The sequence below is a fragment of the Ranitomeya variabilis genome, chromosome 4 (genome assembly GCF_051348905.1).
Source record: "Ranitomeya variabilis isolate aRanVar5 chromosome 4, aRanVar5.hap1, whole genome shotgun sequence".
In the NCBI taxonomy this organism is placed as follows: domain Eukaryota; kingdom Metazoa; phylum Chordata; class Amphibia; order Anura; family Dendrobatidae; genus Ranitomeya; species Ranitomeya variabilis.
Window position 1 is genome coordinate 392,119,232 of NC_135235.1, and position 16,985 is coordinate 392,136,216.

The window sequence follows — 16,985 nt, forward strand, 5'->3', positions numbered from 1 at the left end:
CCTTGCCTACTAGTCTCCGTGTGTCCCCTTGTGTCAGTTTCCCTTGCCCACTAGTCCCCTTGTCAGTCTCCCTTGCCCACTAGTCCCTGTGTGTCCCCTTGTGCCTGTCTCCCTTGTCCCCTTGTGCTTGTATCCCTTGTCCCCGTGTGTCCCCTTGTGTCAGTCTCCCTTGCCTACTAGTCCCCTTGTATCAGTCTCCCTTGCCCACTAGTCCCCTTGTATCAGTCTCCCTTGCCCACTAGTCCCCTTGTGTCAGTCTCCCTTTCCCACTAGTCACCGTGTGTCCCCTTGTGTCAGTCTCCCTTGCCCACTAGTCCCTGTGTGTCCCCTTGTGTCACTCTCCTTTGCTCACTAGTCCTCGTGTGTCCCCTTGTCAGTCTCCCTGGCTCACTAGTCCCCGTGTGTCCGCTTGTGTCAGTCTCTCTTGCCCACTTGTCCCCGTGTGTCCCCTTGTCAGTCTTCCTGGCACACTAGTCCCCGTGTGTCAGTCTCCCTTGCCCACGAGTCCCCTTGTGTAAGTCTCCCTTGCCCACTAGTCCCCTTGTGTCAATCTCCCTTGCCCATTAGTCCCCATGTGTCCCCTTGTGTCAGTCTCCCTTTCCTACTAGTCCCATTGTGTTAGTCTCCCTTGCCCACTAGTCCCTGTGTCCCCTTGTGTCAGTCTCCCTTGCCCACTAGCTCCCTTGTGTCAGTCTCCCTTGCCCACTAGTGCCTGTGTGTCCCTTGTGTCAGTCTCCCTTGCCCACTAGTCCCTGTGTGTCCCCTTGTGTCAGTCTCCCTTACCCACTAGTCCCCGTGAGTCCCCTTGTGTCAGTCTCCCTTTCCCACTAGTCCCTGTGTGTCCCCTTGTGTCAGTCTCCCTTGTCCCCTTGTGTCAGTCTCCCTTGCCCACTAGTCCCCTTGTGTCAGTCTCCCTTGCCCACTAGTCCTCGTGTGTCCCCTTGTGTCAGTCTCCCTTGCCCACTAGTCCCCATGTGTCCCCTTGTGTCAGTCTCCTGTTATGGTTCTCAATGGCAAGAGAACATAGCCCAGCAAACATACGAACTAGCTCTTGGAAGGATGGAAACTAAACTGACCATGAACTAAACCTGCCGCACAACTAACAGTAGCCGGGTAGCGTAGCCTGCGTTTTATCCCTAGACGCCCAGCGCCGGCCGGAGGACTAACTAATCCTGGCAGAGGAAAATATAGTCCTGGCTCACCTCTAGAGAAATTTCCCCGAAAGGCAGACAGAGGCCCCCACAAATATTGGCGGTGATTTAAGATGAAATGACAAACGTAGTATGAAAATAGGTTTAGCAAAATTGAGGTCCGCTTACTAGATAGCAGGAAGACAGAAAGGGCACTTTCATGGTCAGCTGAAAACCCTATCAAAATACCATCCTGAAATTACTTTAAGACTCTAGTATTAACTCATAACATCAGAGTGGCAATTTCAGATCACAAGAGCTTTCCAGACACAGAAACGAAACTACAGCTGTGAACTGGAACAAAATGCAAAAACAAACAAGGACTAAGTCCAACTTAGCTGGGAGTTGTCTAGCAGCAGGAACATGCACAGAAAGGCTTCTGATTACAATGTTGACCGGCATGGAAGTGACAGAGGAGCAAGGCTAAATAGCGACTCCCACATCCTGATGGAAACAGGTGAACAGAGAGGATGATGCACACCAGTTCAATTCCACCAGTGGCCACCGGGGGAGCCCAAAATCCAATTTCACAACAGTACCCCCCCCTCAAGGAGGGGGCACCGAACCCTCACCAGAACCATCAGGGCGATCAGGATGAGCCCTATGAAAGGCACGGACCAAATCGGAGGCATGAACATCAGAGGCAGTCACCCAAGAATTATCCTCCTGACCGTATCCCTTCCATTTGACCAGATACTGGAGTTTCCGTCTGGAAACACGGGAGTCCAAGATTTTTTCCACAACGTACTCCAACTCGCCCTCAACCAACACCGGAGCAGGAGGCTCAACGGAAGGCACAACCGGTACCTCATACCTGCGCAATAATGACCGATGAAAAACATTATGAATAGAAAAAGATGCAGGGAGGTCCAAACGGAAGGACACAGGGTTAAGAATCTCCAATATCTTGTACGGGCCGATGAACCGAGGCTTAAACTTGGGGGAAGAAACCCTCATAGGGACAAAACGAGAAGACAACCACACCAAGTCCCCAACACAAAGCCGAGGACCAACCCGACGCCGGCGGTTGGCAAACAGCTGAGTCTTCTCCTGGGACAACTTCAAATTGTCCACTACCTGCCCCCAAATCTGATGCAACCTCTCCACCACAGCATCCACTCCAGGACAATCCGAAGATTCCACCTGACCAGAAGAAAATCGAGGATGAAACCCCGAATTACAGAAAAAGGGAGACACCAAGGTGGCAGAACTGGCCCGATTATTGAGGGCAAACTCCGCTAAAGGCAAAAAAGCAACCCAATCATCCTGATCTGCAGACACAAAACACCTCAAATATGTCTCCAAGGTCTGATTCGTCCGCTCGGTCTGGCCATTAGTCTGAGGATGGAAAGCAGACGAGAAAGACAAATCTATGCCCATCCTAGCACAGAATGCTCGCCAAAATCTAGACACGAATTGGGTACCTCTGTCAGAAACGATATTCTCCGGAATACCATGCAAACGGACCACATTTTGAAAAAACAGAGGAACCAACTCGGAAGAAGAAGGCAACTTAGGCAGGGGAACCAAATGGACCATCTTAGAGAAACGATCACACACCACCCAGATGACAGACATCTTCTGAGAAACAGGAAGATCCGAAATAAAATCCATCGAGATGTGCGTCCAGGGCCTCTTCGGGACAGGCAAGGGCAACAACAATCCACTAGCCCGAGAACAACAAGGCTTGGCCCGAGCACAAACGTCACAAGACTGCACGAAGCCTCGCACATCTCGAGACAGGAAAGGCCACCAGAAGGACCTTGCCACCAAATCCCTGGTACCAAAGATTCCAGGATGACCTGCCAACGCAGAAGAATGAACCTCAGAAATGACTTTACTGGTCCAATCATCAGGAACAAACAGTCTACCAGGTGGGCAACGATCAGGTCTATCCGCCTGAAACTCCTGCAAGGCCCGCCGCAGGTCTGGAGAAACGGCAGACAATATCACTCCATCCTTAAGGATACCTGTAGGTTCAGAATTACCAGGGGAGTCAGGCTCAAAACTCCTAGAAAGGGCATCCGCCTTAACATTCTTAGAACCCGGCAGGTAGGACACCACAAAATTAAACCGAGAGAAAAACAACGACCAGCGCGCCTGTCTAGGATTCAGGCGTCTGGCGGACTCAAGATAAATTAGATTTTTGTGGTCAGTCAATACCACCACCTGATGTCTAGCCCCCTCAAGCCAATGACGCCACTCCTCAAAAGCCCACTTCATGGCCAAAAGCTCCCGATTCCCAACATCATAATTCCGCTCGGCGGGCGAAAATTTACGCGAGAAAAAAGCACAAGGTCTCATCACGGAGCAATCGGAACTTCTCTGAGACAAAACCGCCCCAGCTCCGATTTCAGAAGCGTCGACCTCAACCTGAAAAGGAAGAGCAACATCAGGCTGACGCAACACAGGGGCGGAAGAAAAGCGGCGCTTAAGCTCCCGAAAGGCCTCCACAGCAGCAGGGGACCAATCAGCAACATCAGCACCCTTCTTAGTCAAATCAGTCAATGGTTTAACAACATCAGAAAAACCAGCAATAAATCGACGATAAAAGTTAGCAAAGCCCAAAAATTTCTGAAGACTCTTAAGAGAAGAGGGTTGCGTCCAATCACAAATAGCCTGAACCTTGACAGGATCCATCTCGATGGAAGAGGGGGAAAAAATATATCCCAAAAAGGAAATCTTTTGAACCCCAAAAACGCACTTAGAACCCTTCACACACAAGGAATTAGACCGCAAAACCTGAAAAACCCTCCTGACCTGCTGGACATGAGAGTCCCAGTCATCCGAAAAAATCAAAATATCATCCAGATACACAATCATAAATTTATCCAAATAATCACGGAAAATGTCATGCATAAAGGACTGAAAGACTGAAGGGGCATTTGAAAGACCAAAAGGCATCACCAAATACTCAAAGTGGCCCTCGGGCGTATTAAATGCGGTTTTCCACTCATCCCCCTGCTTAATTCGCACCAAATTATACGCCCCACGAAGATCTATCTTAGAGAACCACTTGGCCCCCTTTATGCGAGCAAACAAATCAGTCAGCAGTGGCAACGGATATTGATATTTAACCGTGATTTTATTCAAAAGCCGATAATCAATGCACGGCCTCAAAGAGCCATCTTTCTTAGCCACAAAGAAAAAACCGGCTCCTAAGGGAGATGACGAAGGACGAATATGTCCCTTTTCCAAGGACTCCTTTATATATTCTCGCATAGCAGCATGTTCAGGCACAGACAGATTAAATAAACGACCCTTAGGGTATTTACTACCCGGAATCAAATCTATGGCACAATCGCACTCCCGGTGCGGAGGTAATGAACCAAGCTTAGGTTCTTCAAAAACGTCACGATATTCAGTCAAGAATTCAGGAATCTCAGAGGGAATAGATGATGAAATGGAAACCACAGGTACGTCCCCATGCGTCCCCTTACATCCCCAGCTTAACACAGACATAGCTTTCCAGTCAAGGACTGGGTTATGAGATTGCAGCCATGGCAATCCAAGCACCAACACATCATGTAGGTTATACAGCACAAGAAAGCGAATAATCTCCTGGTGATCCGGATTAATCCGCATAGTTACTTGTGTCCAGTATTGTGGTTTATTGCTAGCCAATGGGGTGGAGTCAATCCCCTTCAGGGGTATAGGAGTTTCAAGAGGCTCCAAATCATACCCACAGCGTTTGGCAAAGGACCAATCCATAAGACTCAAAGCGGCGCCAGAGTCGACATAGGCATCCGCGGTAATAGATGATAAAGAACAAATCAGGGTCACAGATAGAATAAACTTAGACTGTAAAGTGCCAATTGAAACAGACTTATCAAGCTTCTTAGTACGCTTAGAGCATGCTGATATAACATGAGTTGAATCACCGCAATAGAAGCACAACCCATTTTTTCGTCTAAAATTCTGCCGTTCACTTCTGGACAGAATTCTATCACATTGCATATTCTCTGGCGTCTTCTCAGTAGACACCGCCAAATGGTGCACAGGTTTGCGCTCCCGCAGACGCCTATCGATCTGGATAGCCATTGTCATGGACTCATTCAGACCCGCAGGCACAGGGAACCCCACCATAACATCCTTAATGGCATCAGAGAGACCCTCTCTGAAATTCGCCGCCAGGGCGCACTCATTCCACTGAGTAAGCACAGCCCATTTACGGAATTTCTGGCAGTATATTTCAGCTTCGTCTTGCCCCTGAGATAGGGACATCAAGGCCTTTTCCGCCTGAAGTTCTAACTGAGGTTCCTCATAAAGCAACCCCAAGGCCAGAAAAAACGCATCCACATTGAGCAACGCAGGATCCCCTGGAGCCAATGCAAAAGCCCAATCCTGAGGGTCGCCCCGGAGCAGAGAAATCACAATCCTGACCTGCTGAGCAGGATCTCCAGCAGAGCGAGATTTCAGGGACAAAAACAACTTGCAATTATTTTTGAAATTTTGAAAGCAAGATCTATTCCCCGAGAAAAATTCAGGCAAAGGAATTCTAGGTTCAGATATAGGAACATGAACAACAAAATCTTGTAAGTTTTGAACTTTCGTGGTGAGATTATTCAAACCTGCAGCTAAACTCTGAATATCCATTTTAAACAGGTGAACACAGAGCCATTCCAGGATTAGAAGGAGAGAGAGAGAGAAAGGCTGCAATATAGGCAGACTTGCAAGTGATTCAATTACAAGCACACTCAGAACTGAGAAAAAAAAAAAAAAAAAAATCTTCAGCAGACTTCTCTTTTCTCTCCTTTCTCTGTCAATTAATTTAACCCTTTTAGGCCGGTCAAACTGTTATGGTTCTCAATGGCAAGAGAACATAGCCCAGCAAACATACGAACTAGCTCTTGGAAGGATGGAAACTAAACTGACCATGAACTAAACCTGCCGCACAACTAACAGTAGCCGGGTAGCGTAGCCTGCGTTTTATCCCTAGACGCCCAGCGCCGGCCGGAGGACTAACTAATCCTGGCAGAGGAAAATATAGTCCTGGCTCACCTCTAGAGAAATTTCCCCGAAAGGCAGACAGAGGCCCCCACAAATATTGGCGGTGATTTAAGATGAAATGACAAACGTAGTATGAAAATAGGTTTAGCAAAATTGAGGTCCGCTTACTAGATAGCAGGAAGACAGAAAGGGCACTTTCATGGTCAGCTGAAAACCCTATCAAAATACCATCCTGAAATTACTTTAAGACTCTAGTATTAACTCATAACATCAGAGTGGCAATTTCAGATCACAAGAGCTTTCCAGACACAGAAACGAAACTACAGCTGTGAACTGGAACAAAATGCAAAAACAAACAAGGGCTAAGTCCAACTTAGCTGGGAGTTGTCTAGCAGCAGGAACATGCACAGAAAGGCTTCTGATTACAATGTTGACCGGCATGGAAGTGACAGAGGAGCAAGGCTAAATAGCGACTCCCACATCCTGATGGAAACAGGTGAACAGAGAGGATGATGCACACCAGTTCAATTCCACCAGTGGCCACCGGGGGAGCCCAAAATCCAATTTCACAACAGTCTCCCTTGCCCACTAGTTACCGTGTGTCCCCTTGTGTCAGTCTCCCTTGTCCCCTTGTGTCAGTCTCCCTTGCCCACTAGTCCCCATGTGTCCCCTTGTGTCAGTCTCCCTTGCCCACTAGTTACCGTGTGTCCCCTTGTGTCAGTCTCCCTTGTCCCCTTGTGTCAGTCTCCCTTGCCTACTAGTCTCCGTGTGTCCCCTTGTGTCAGTTTCCCTTGCCCACTTGTCCCCTTGTCAGTCTCCCTTGCCCACTAGTCCCTGTGTGTCCCCTTGTGTCAGTCTCCCTTGTCCCCGTGTGTCAGTCTCCCTTGCCTACTAGTCTCCGTGTGTCCCCTTGTGTCAGTTTCCCTTGCCCACTAGTCCCCTTGTCAGTCTCCCTTGCCCACTAGTCCCTGTGTGTCCCCTTGTGCCTGTCTCCCTTGTCCCCTTGTGCTTGTATCCCTTGTCCCCGTGTGTCCCCTTGTATCAGTCTCCCTTGCCTACTAGTCCCCTTGTATCAGTCTCCCTTGCCCACTAGTCCCCTTGTATCAGTCTCCCTTGCCCACTAGTCCCCTTGTGTCAGTCTCCCTTGCCCACTAGTCCCCTTGTGTCAGTCTCCCTTTCCCACTAGTCACCGTGTGTCCCCTTGTGTCAGTCTCCCTTGCCCACTAGTCCCTGTGTGTCCCCTTGTGTCACTCTCCTTTGTTCACTAGTCCTCGTGTGTCCCCTTGTCAGTCTCCCTGGCTCACTAGTCCCCGTGTGTCCGCTTGTGTCAGTCTCTCTTGCCCACTTGTCCCCGTGTGTCCCCTTGTCAGTCTTCCTGGCACACTAGTCCCCGTGTGTCCCCTTATGTCCCCTTATGTCGGTCTCCCTTGCCCACTAGTCCCCTTGTGCTCTTCTCTCCGCCTCCTAGGCACCATTTGCCCGTGTCTTTCTCACTGCCCCTGTATGGAGGGGCTGCATTATACTATGAGGGGGCTGCATTATATTCTATGGAGGTTACATTATATTGTATGGTGGGACTGTATTATACTTTTGTGGGTTGGCTGCATTATACTCTGTGGGGTGGCTATTATACTCTTATACTCTGTGGGGTGGCTGCATTATACTATATGTGGGCTGCATTATACTGTATTGAGGACTATGGGGAATACATTATACTATATCAAGAACTATGGGGTGCATTATACTATGAGAAGTGAATTGTTCGACATGGATGACGATGGCTGTGCATTATACTATATGGAGCAGTAAGAGGAGTGTATTATACTATATGGAGGACTGAGCAGTGTATTTTAATATATGGAGGACTATGAGGAGTGTATAATACTATATGGAGAACTCAGGAGTGTATTATGCTATATGGAGGACTATGAGGGGTGCATTATACTATATGGAGCACTATGAGCAGTGTATTATACCATATGGAGGACCGAGGAGTGTGTTATACTATATGGAGGACTGAGGAGTGTATTATACTATATGGAGGACTGAACTGTTTATTTTACTATATGGAGGACTATGAGGAGTGCATTATGCTATATTGAGCACTATGAGGAGTGTATTTTAATATATGGAGGACTATGAGGAGTGTATTATACTATATGGAGGACTGAGGAGTGTATTATACTATATGGAGGACTGAGGAGTGTATAATACTATATGGGGGACTATGGGGAGTCTATTATACTATATGGAGGACTATGGGGAGTGTATTATACTATATGGATGACTATGAACTGTGCAGTATATTATATAGAGGACTATGGGGGTGCGTTATATTATAAGGAGGACTATGGGGGTGCATTATACTTCTTATATGGATCCCCATGACTTCTATGTAAGCCCCTGATGAGTATAATGGTTTATTTTCCTTTATAAATTACATAACAATGGTAGTACAGGGGACAAATATATGCCAGGATGGGGCACCGGATAGTTACGCCACTGAGGTCACACTATACAACTTTCAATAATGCTATAGTGTGCGAAATGAATAGGGAAAATGTAAATTTGTGTGGAAAATATTTTGGAATGTTGGGGGGGGGGGGGGGGCATTTTGAAACTTCACACCAGGGCCCATAACTTTGTAGTTACGCCACTGGATAGATAGATTTCTAGTCACCAGCTTGGGTATATGTAAAGCAGACTGTGGACTTTTGAGGTGTAATAAATATTCTTTATTGATGCATGGCTTTGTCTCAGTTACTATATAGCACAAGGATCAGATAACGTTAAGGCATCACTAAGTTGTATATTAATTATTGGCAGTCAAGCCTGACGTTAATAATTAATATCGGACCTTAATAGAGGTGTAGGAATAGTCCTCCTTATGTTATATGGGTCCAATATACAATTTGGGAGGCTGTGTGAGGACCATTATATTATTGCAGGACTGTGCGGAGCCCATTATACTGTTTGAAGGACAATATGGGGGTTATTATACTGTTTACACGCCTATGTGGGTGACATCATACTGTTTGTAGGTGTATGTGGGGGAGGGGCATTCTACAGTTTGCAGACCTATGGGGGGCATTAAACTGATTGCAGGTCTATATGTGAGATCCTTAAACTGCTTGCAGGTCTATGTGGGGGCATTATACTGTTTGCAGGTGTATGTGGGGGGCATTATACTGTTTGCAGATGTATGTGGGGGCATTATACTGATTGCAGGTCTATGTGGGGGGCATTATACTGTTTGCAGGTGTATGTGGGGGGCATTATACTGTTTGCAGATGTATGTGGGGGCATTATACTGATTGCAGGTCTATGTGGGGGGCATTATACTGTTTGCAGGTGTGTGTGGAGGCATTATACTGATTGCATGTCTCTATGTGGGATTATTATACTGTTTGCAGGTCTATGAGGTGGATGATTATACTGTTTGCAGATGTATGTGGGGGGCATTATACTGATTGCAGGTCTGTGTGGGGGGCATTATACTGTTTGCAGGTGTATGTGGGGGCATTATACTGATTGCAGGTCTATATGTGGGATCATTATACTGTTTGCAGGTCTATGTGGTGGATCATTATACTGTTTGCAGATCTATGTGGTGGATGATTATACTGTTTACAGATGTATGTGGGGGGCATTATACTGATTGCAGGTCTATATGTGGGATCATTATACTGTTTGCAGGTCTATGTGGGGGCATTATACTGTTTGCAGATGTATGTGGGGGGCATTATACTGATTGCAGGTCTATGTGGGGGGCATTATACTGTTTGCAGGTGTATGTGGAGGTATTATACTGATTGCAGGTCTATATGTGGGATCATTATACTGTTTGCAGGTCTATATTGGGGGCAATTATACTGTTTGCAGTTCTATGTGGGGGGACATTATACTGTTTGCAGGTCTATGTGGGGGGACATTATACTGTTTGCAGGTCTTTATGGGGGCAATTATACTGTTTGCAGTTCTATGTGGGGGGGACATTATACGGTTTGCAGTTCTATGTGGGGGGGGGGACATTATACTGATTGCATGTCTTTGTGGAATCGCCGTTATACTGTTTGCAGGTCTATGTAGAGGCCATTGTACTATTTGCAGGTCTGTGTGGGGGACCATTATACTGTTTTCAGGTCTATGTGGGGGGACATTATTCTGTTTGCAGTTCTATGTGGGGGGACATTATACTGTTTGCATGTCTTTGTGGAGTCACCGTTATACTGTTTGCAGGTCTGTGTAGGGGCCATTGTACTATTTGTAGGTCTGTGTGGGGGACCATTATACTATTTTCAGGTCTATGTGAGGGAGCTATTATACTGTTTTGCTCGTCTATATGGGTGGGCCTGCTTTGTTTTTCCGGGTGGGGGGAGGTACAGTAGGGTTATCATATCGTGCGTGTGGAGATTAATGTGAAAGAATTCGCTGTGGGGGTAATATATTGTGTTTGGGGGACACTGTTGTTGACATCACACTTTATGGAGCAATGAAAGGGGAATCGAGGGGTAAAATTATTTTGTAAAGGCAAAAGTTGTGAGCTATGGAGCTATGCTCTTCTGTGACCCCACCAAATTCTAAGTTGCTGTTTTTTCTGAGAGGCACTTGGAAGTGCTGTTAGCCTTCTGCTCGCCCAAAGGCAATAGGAAAGGTAGATAAAAAAAAACACTTGTGTTAATTTTTTTATTTGATAAATATGTGTAAATATGTGTGCTGCGTACTGTGAGGGAAATGAAATATTTGCTGATCTCTGTGTTCCCTGATATCCAGTGGTGCCTTGATCGTCCTCTATATTGTAATTGCGTCTTCTCACTCACACATAGAACCCACTGTGAGCCGACTGGTCGCAATTAGGCTATGTGCACACATTCACACATTCAGGATTTTCTGCAGAATTTTCCTGAACAAAACTGGACTTTTTCTGCAGGAAATCTGCATGCGTTTTTTGCACGTTTTTTTGCTAGTTTTTTGTGCGTTTTTTTCCGGAGCTTCCCAATGCATTAAATAGCGGGAAAAAGCGAAAAATCCGCAAAATTAATGAAGATGCTGCGTTTTTTACCGTGATGCATTTTTTTTTGCGGAAAAAAAAACGCATCATGTGCACAAAAAAATGGAAGAATGCATTAACCCCTTAAGCCCCGAGGATGGTTCGCACGTTAATAACCGGGCCAATTTTTACAATTCTGACCACTGTCCCTTTATGAGGTTATAACTCTGGAACGCTTCAACGGATCCTGGTGATTCTGACACTGTTTTCTCGAGACATATTGTACTTCATGACAGTGGTAAAATTTCTTTGATATTATCTGTGTTTTTTTGTGAAAAAAAAACGGAAATTTGGTGAAAATTTTGAAAATTTTGCAATTTTCCAACTTTGAATTTTTATGCCCTTAAATCACAGAGACATGTCACACAAAATACTTAATAAGTGACATTTCCCACATGTCTACTTTACATCAGCACAATTTTGGAAACACATTTTTTTTTTTTGTTAGTGAGTTATAAGGGTTAAAAGTTGACCAGCAATTTCTCATTTTACAACACCAATTTTTTCAGGGACCACACCACATTTGAAGTCATTGTAAGGGGTCTATATGATAGAAAATAACCAAGTGTGACACCATTCTAAAAACTGCACCCCTTAAGGTGCTCAAAACCACCTTCGAGAAGTTTATTAACTTTTCAGGTGTTTCACAGGAATTTTTGGAATGTTTAAAATTAACATTTAATTTTTTTTCACACAAAATTTACTTCATCTCCAATTTGTTTTATTTTACTAAGGGTAACAGGAGAAAATGGACCCCAAAAGTTGTACAATTTGTCCTGAGTACTCCAATACCCCACATGTGGGGATAAACCACTGTTTGGGTGCATGGCAGAGCTCAGAATAGAAGGAGCACCATTTGACTTTTCAATGCAAAATTGGCTGGAATTGAGATGGGACGCTATGTTGCGTTTGGAGAGCCACTAATGTACCTAAACACTGAAACCCCCCATAAGTGACACCATTTTGGAAAGTAGACCCCCTAAGGAACTTATCTAGATGTGTATTGAGCACTTTGACCCACCAAGTGCTTCACAGAAGTTTATAATGTAGAGCCGTAAAAATAAAAAATAATATTTTTTCACAAAAATGAATTTTCGCCCCGAATTTTTTATTTTCCCAAGGTTACCAGAAGAAATTTTACCCCAAACGTTGTTATGCAATTTGTCCTGAGTATGCTGATACCCTATATGTGGGGGTAAACTACTGTTTGGGTTCATGGCAGAGCTCGGAAGGGAAGGAGCGCCGTTTGACTTTTCAATGCAAAATTGGCTGGAATTGAGATGTGACGCCATGTTGCATTTGGAGAGCCCCTGATGTGCCTAAACATTGAAACCCCCCCACAAGTGACACCATTTTGGAAAGTAGACCACTAAGGATCTTATCTAGATGTGTTGTAAGAGCTCTGAACCCCCAAATGTTTCACTAAAGTTTATAAAACAGAGCCGTGAAAATAAAAATTATTTTTTTTTTCCACAAAAATTAATTTTAGCCTCCAGTTTTGTATTTTGCCAAGGGTAACAGAAGAAATTGGACCCCAAAAGTTGTGCAATTCGTCCTGAGTACGCTGATACCCCATATGTGGGTGGTAACCACCGTTTGGGTGCATGGCAGAGCTCTGCAGGGAAGGAGCACCATTTGGAATGTAGACTTAGTTGGAATGGTCTGCAGGCGTCACATTGCATTTGCAGAGCCCCTAATGTACCTAGACAGTAGAAACCCCCCACAAGTGACCCCATATTGGAAGCTAGAGCCCCCAAGGAACTTATCTAGATGTGTTGTGAGAACTTTGAACCCCCAAGTGTTTCACTACAGTTAATAACGCAGAGCCGTGAAAATAAAAAATCATTTTTTTCCACAAAAATTATCTTTAACACCCAGTTTTGTATTTTTCCAAGGGTAACAGGAGAAATTTGCCCCCAAAAGTTGTTGTCCAATTTGTCCTAAGTACGCTGATACCCCAAATGTGGGGGGGAACCACCGTTTGGGCGCATGGCAGAGCTCGGAAGGGAAGGAGCGCCATTTGGAATGCAGACTTAGATGGATTGGTCTGCAGGCGTCACGTTGCATTTGCATAGAAAAAATAATGATTTTTTCATCGCTTTATTCTGAGGACTATAACTTTTTTATTTTTTGCTGATAATGCTGTATGGTGGATCGTTTTTTGCGGGACAAAATGACGTTTTCAGCGGTACCATGGTTATTTATATCTGTCTTTTTGATCGCGTGCTATTCCACTTTTTGTTCGGCGGTATGATAATAAAGCATTGTTTTTTGCCCCGTTTTTTTTTTTTTACGTTGTTCACTGAAGGGGTTAACTAGTGGGACAGTTTCATAGGTCGGGTTGTTACGGACGCGGCGATACTAAATATGTGTACTTTTATTGTTTTTTTTCTATTATTTAGATAAAGGAATATATTTATGGGAACAATATTTTTTTTTTTTCTTCATTTAGGAATTTTTTTTTTTTTTAACACATCTAAATATATATATATTTTTTTTACTTTATAACATTGCCCCGGGGGGGGGGGGGGGACATCATGTTATAAGGTCAGATCGCTGATCTGACACTTTGCAATACACTATGTCAGATCAGCGATCTGACGTTCAAGGCTGCAGGCTTACCAGCGCTTTCTCTGAGCAGGCACTTGGTAAGCCACCTCCCTGCAGGACCCGGATGCAGCACCGTGGCCATTTTGGGTCCGGGGCCTGCAGGGAGGAGACGCTCGGTACAAGGTGAGCACATCGCCTTGTAACGAGGTTCTCAGGGAAGCCCGCAGGGAGCACCCTCCCTGCGCGATGCTTCCCTATGCCGCCGGAACACTGCGATCATGTTTGGTACATAGTGTCGGATGTCAGCTGCGATAGTCAGCTGACACCCGGCCACGATCGGCCGCTCTCCCCCCGTGAGCGCGGCCGATCGCTATGACGTACTATCCCGTCCCTGGGAATTAAGTCCCAGGTCACCTTGATGGGATAGTACGTCATATGGGATTAAGGGGTTAAAAATAATGGGATGCTTAATGTATGCATTTTTTAAGCGTTTTTATAGCGATTTTATCGCGAAAAAACGCGAATAATCCTGCACACAGCCTTACAGTCACGGGGAAGATGGCGATTAGAGTATGCAGCACATATATTTACACATGATTAACAAATAAAAAAAATAATGGGAGTGCTTCTATAAGTTGTGACTGATTTGTTCATCATTGAGATAATTTTTTTTATTTAAAGGGAACCTATAAACACTATTAACTTGCAGATATGGGGCTAATCTGCCAGTAAATAGTGTTCTAAAGCTATGCCACCGCTGCCTCACTGAATGACCGATTATCAGGAGGAAACAAACTTTATTTCTCCAGGTCAGCCTCCGGCTTTCAGTCATAGAAACGCGGGCTCAGTCATTGCTAAGTACATAGTGAACAACGGCTGTAACCATGCCCTGGCACTGACTTAGGGCTGGCTCAATACTGGAGCAACTCTGAACTGGCTGTCAGTCAGTGCCAGGGGTGTGAATCCAGCAGCCGCTCACTGTCTACAGGCTGCACCTCCATGACTGAAAGCTGGAAGTACCAGAAGGAATAACGTTCATTTGTTCCCAATAGCCAGGCTGTCAGTGAGGTGGCTTTAGAATGATATTAACTCCATATTTGTTCTGCAGGTTTATAGTGGTTTTTTTTCAAGAAAAATGTTGCAACATTTGTTTTATAGCCTCTGTATTGCGTTGTCTATGGCTGGCTTCAGAATTAGCTGAGAATCCATCGGTCAACCTGCTATGATTATCTGACACAGAGTTTGTAACTCTTTTGTCTGTCTTTTTCTCAGCCCCTCTCAGCTTTCTTATGATTCTGGACCAAATCAAAGTTGAACGATCAGGAACACAAAGATGCAAATGCTGCAAAAGTTTTAATGAAACCTCATTGTAAACATGATTTTTAGGCCAAAATACATGAATTGAAGAAAACATAAATTGTTCCCAAAGGTTGACAACCTCTTTAAAGGGATACTCCCATCTGCTAGACCCTATCCCAATATGCAGTAGGTGTAAAAGTAATCATATTAAAATATGCCTCCAATTAGAAATGTAGTACAGTTTTTCTGATTCGCTATGTCTGTTTCTTAATGTGCAGGCATTGCAGGACCGTAGGTATCCATGGTTACGACCACAGATACAGTGACAGTTAGTTAGTTGCTAGGTGTCGTAGCCATGGATACCTAAGGTCCTACATTGCCTGAACATGAGGAAAAAGACATAACGAATAATAAAAACTATATTGCATTTCTAATTTGAGGTATTTGGTGATATTATTATTTTTACACCTACTACATTCTGGGATAGGATCTTGGAGATGGGAATATCCCTTTTAAGTGATTCTCAAAGCAATACATATAGCATACATGTTATATACTTACACGTATCCATCATCAACATGTCCTGTAATTAAGGAATTAGCAAAGGGTCTTTCTTTAGAACTTGAGGATATCTAGAGGCAAATGAAATTAAAAAATTGTGACAATACTATAATTAATTTAATCTGTATATAAACCCTGAACAAAAGTTCTAAGTTTAAATAGTTTCTTCAAAATCAATATTTATGAGCAGCTTAAGCCTAGAGATAGATGATATCCACAATTGTGATTACAATACTTTCATGGACATGTTTCTATAAATACATACTATACATGTTATTATTCTTTGTGTCACATCTATAAAATAATATAGAACAGAAAATTATCTTAAAAACTGATTGCAAACAGATTAGCTGCAGTAAGATCAGACACTTACCGATGTCCTGGAGCTGAAATAAATCATACCATTATGTTCCCGGTATTTATCTCCTGCTTGAGTGACATCCCATCTTGTGTACTGAACATATCGTTATCTACCCTCTCCACCCTCTCAGGCAGAGGTACAAGAAGTCAAATATCACATGTGTCTTATCTCCAACACTGTCCCCTGGCTCTAATCTTCACCCTCTTTCCATGTCTCTGAGGGAATTCTGTTTTACATGCCGGGCAGCAAATAATGCAGATACATAAGGAATAGAACATGAGATCAGACAAGGAGTTATTATAGCGTTAGTGTACAAGTTATACTAGAGGCTTACAAGAGACGTAAATGGAGACAATGACTTGGTCTGGCCACAAATAGGGATTAAATGAGTGGTTTGCGCTAAAAATGTTTAGAACACTGTCAGTGCTTCCTGATCTTATTTTTTTCTAGTCTCTCAATAAGGCCGGAGTCACACTAGCGAGAAATACGGACGAGTGCTATGCGATAAAAAATTGCATAGCACTCGGACCAATGTTAATGTATGGAGCAGCTCCCATCACCCGTTTTTTTCTCACCCATATTATACATGTGAGTGAAATCGCAGCATGCTGCGATTTGCACCGTGTATCAGCCGCGACTTGCCAATGAAAGTCTTTGGGTGCGAGAAAAACTCACTCACCACACGGACCATCAGTGTGACTTGCGAGAAATACGCACCGGTGTCCTTTAGAAAAGCCGGCAATTCATTGTTGTGTAATGTAAAATCACACTGATAGGTTAAAATAGAATAGATATAATAAATGTCTACACATAGTATAGGTAGATATATATGTCAGTGAGACACATATATATATATATATATATATATATATATATATATATATATATATATATATATATAATTTATTTATTTATATTTCATAGAGAGTTAGGTAGCAGAATAGCCGATAATTCAATTGTCGGGTTCTGTAAAATCATTGCAGAAGCCGACAGGATATGACTCATGGATTACATACAGTAAACC

At 44.2% G+C, this 16,985-nt stretch overlaps 1 protein-coding gene across 1 annotated transcript in view; it reads right to left on the minus strand.

The window, feature by feature from the left end:
- Positions 1 to 15,672, minus strand: part of LOC143767185 (ornithine decarboxylase-like) — a 154,867-nt gene extending 139,195 nt beyond the window's left edge. Inside the window, exon 1 of the mRNA XM_077255285.1 lies at positions 15,601 to 15,672. Coding sequence (XP_077111400.1) covers positions 15,601 to 15,619 — 19 coding nt within the window. The 5' untranslated portion in view covers positions 15,620 to 15,672. The remainder of the gene's footprint in view (positions 1 to 15,600) is intronic.
- Positions 15,673 to 16,985: the final 1,313 nt, after the last annotated feature.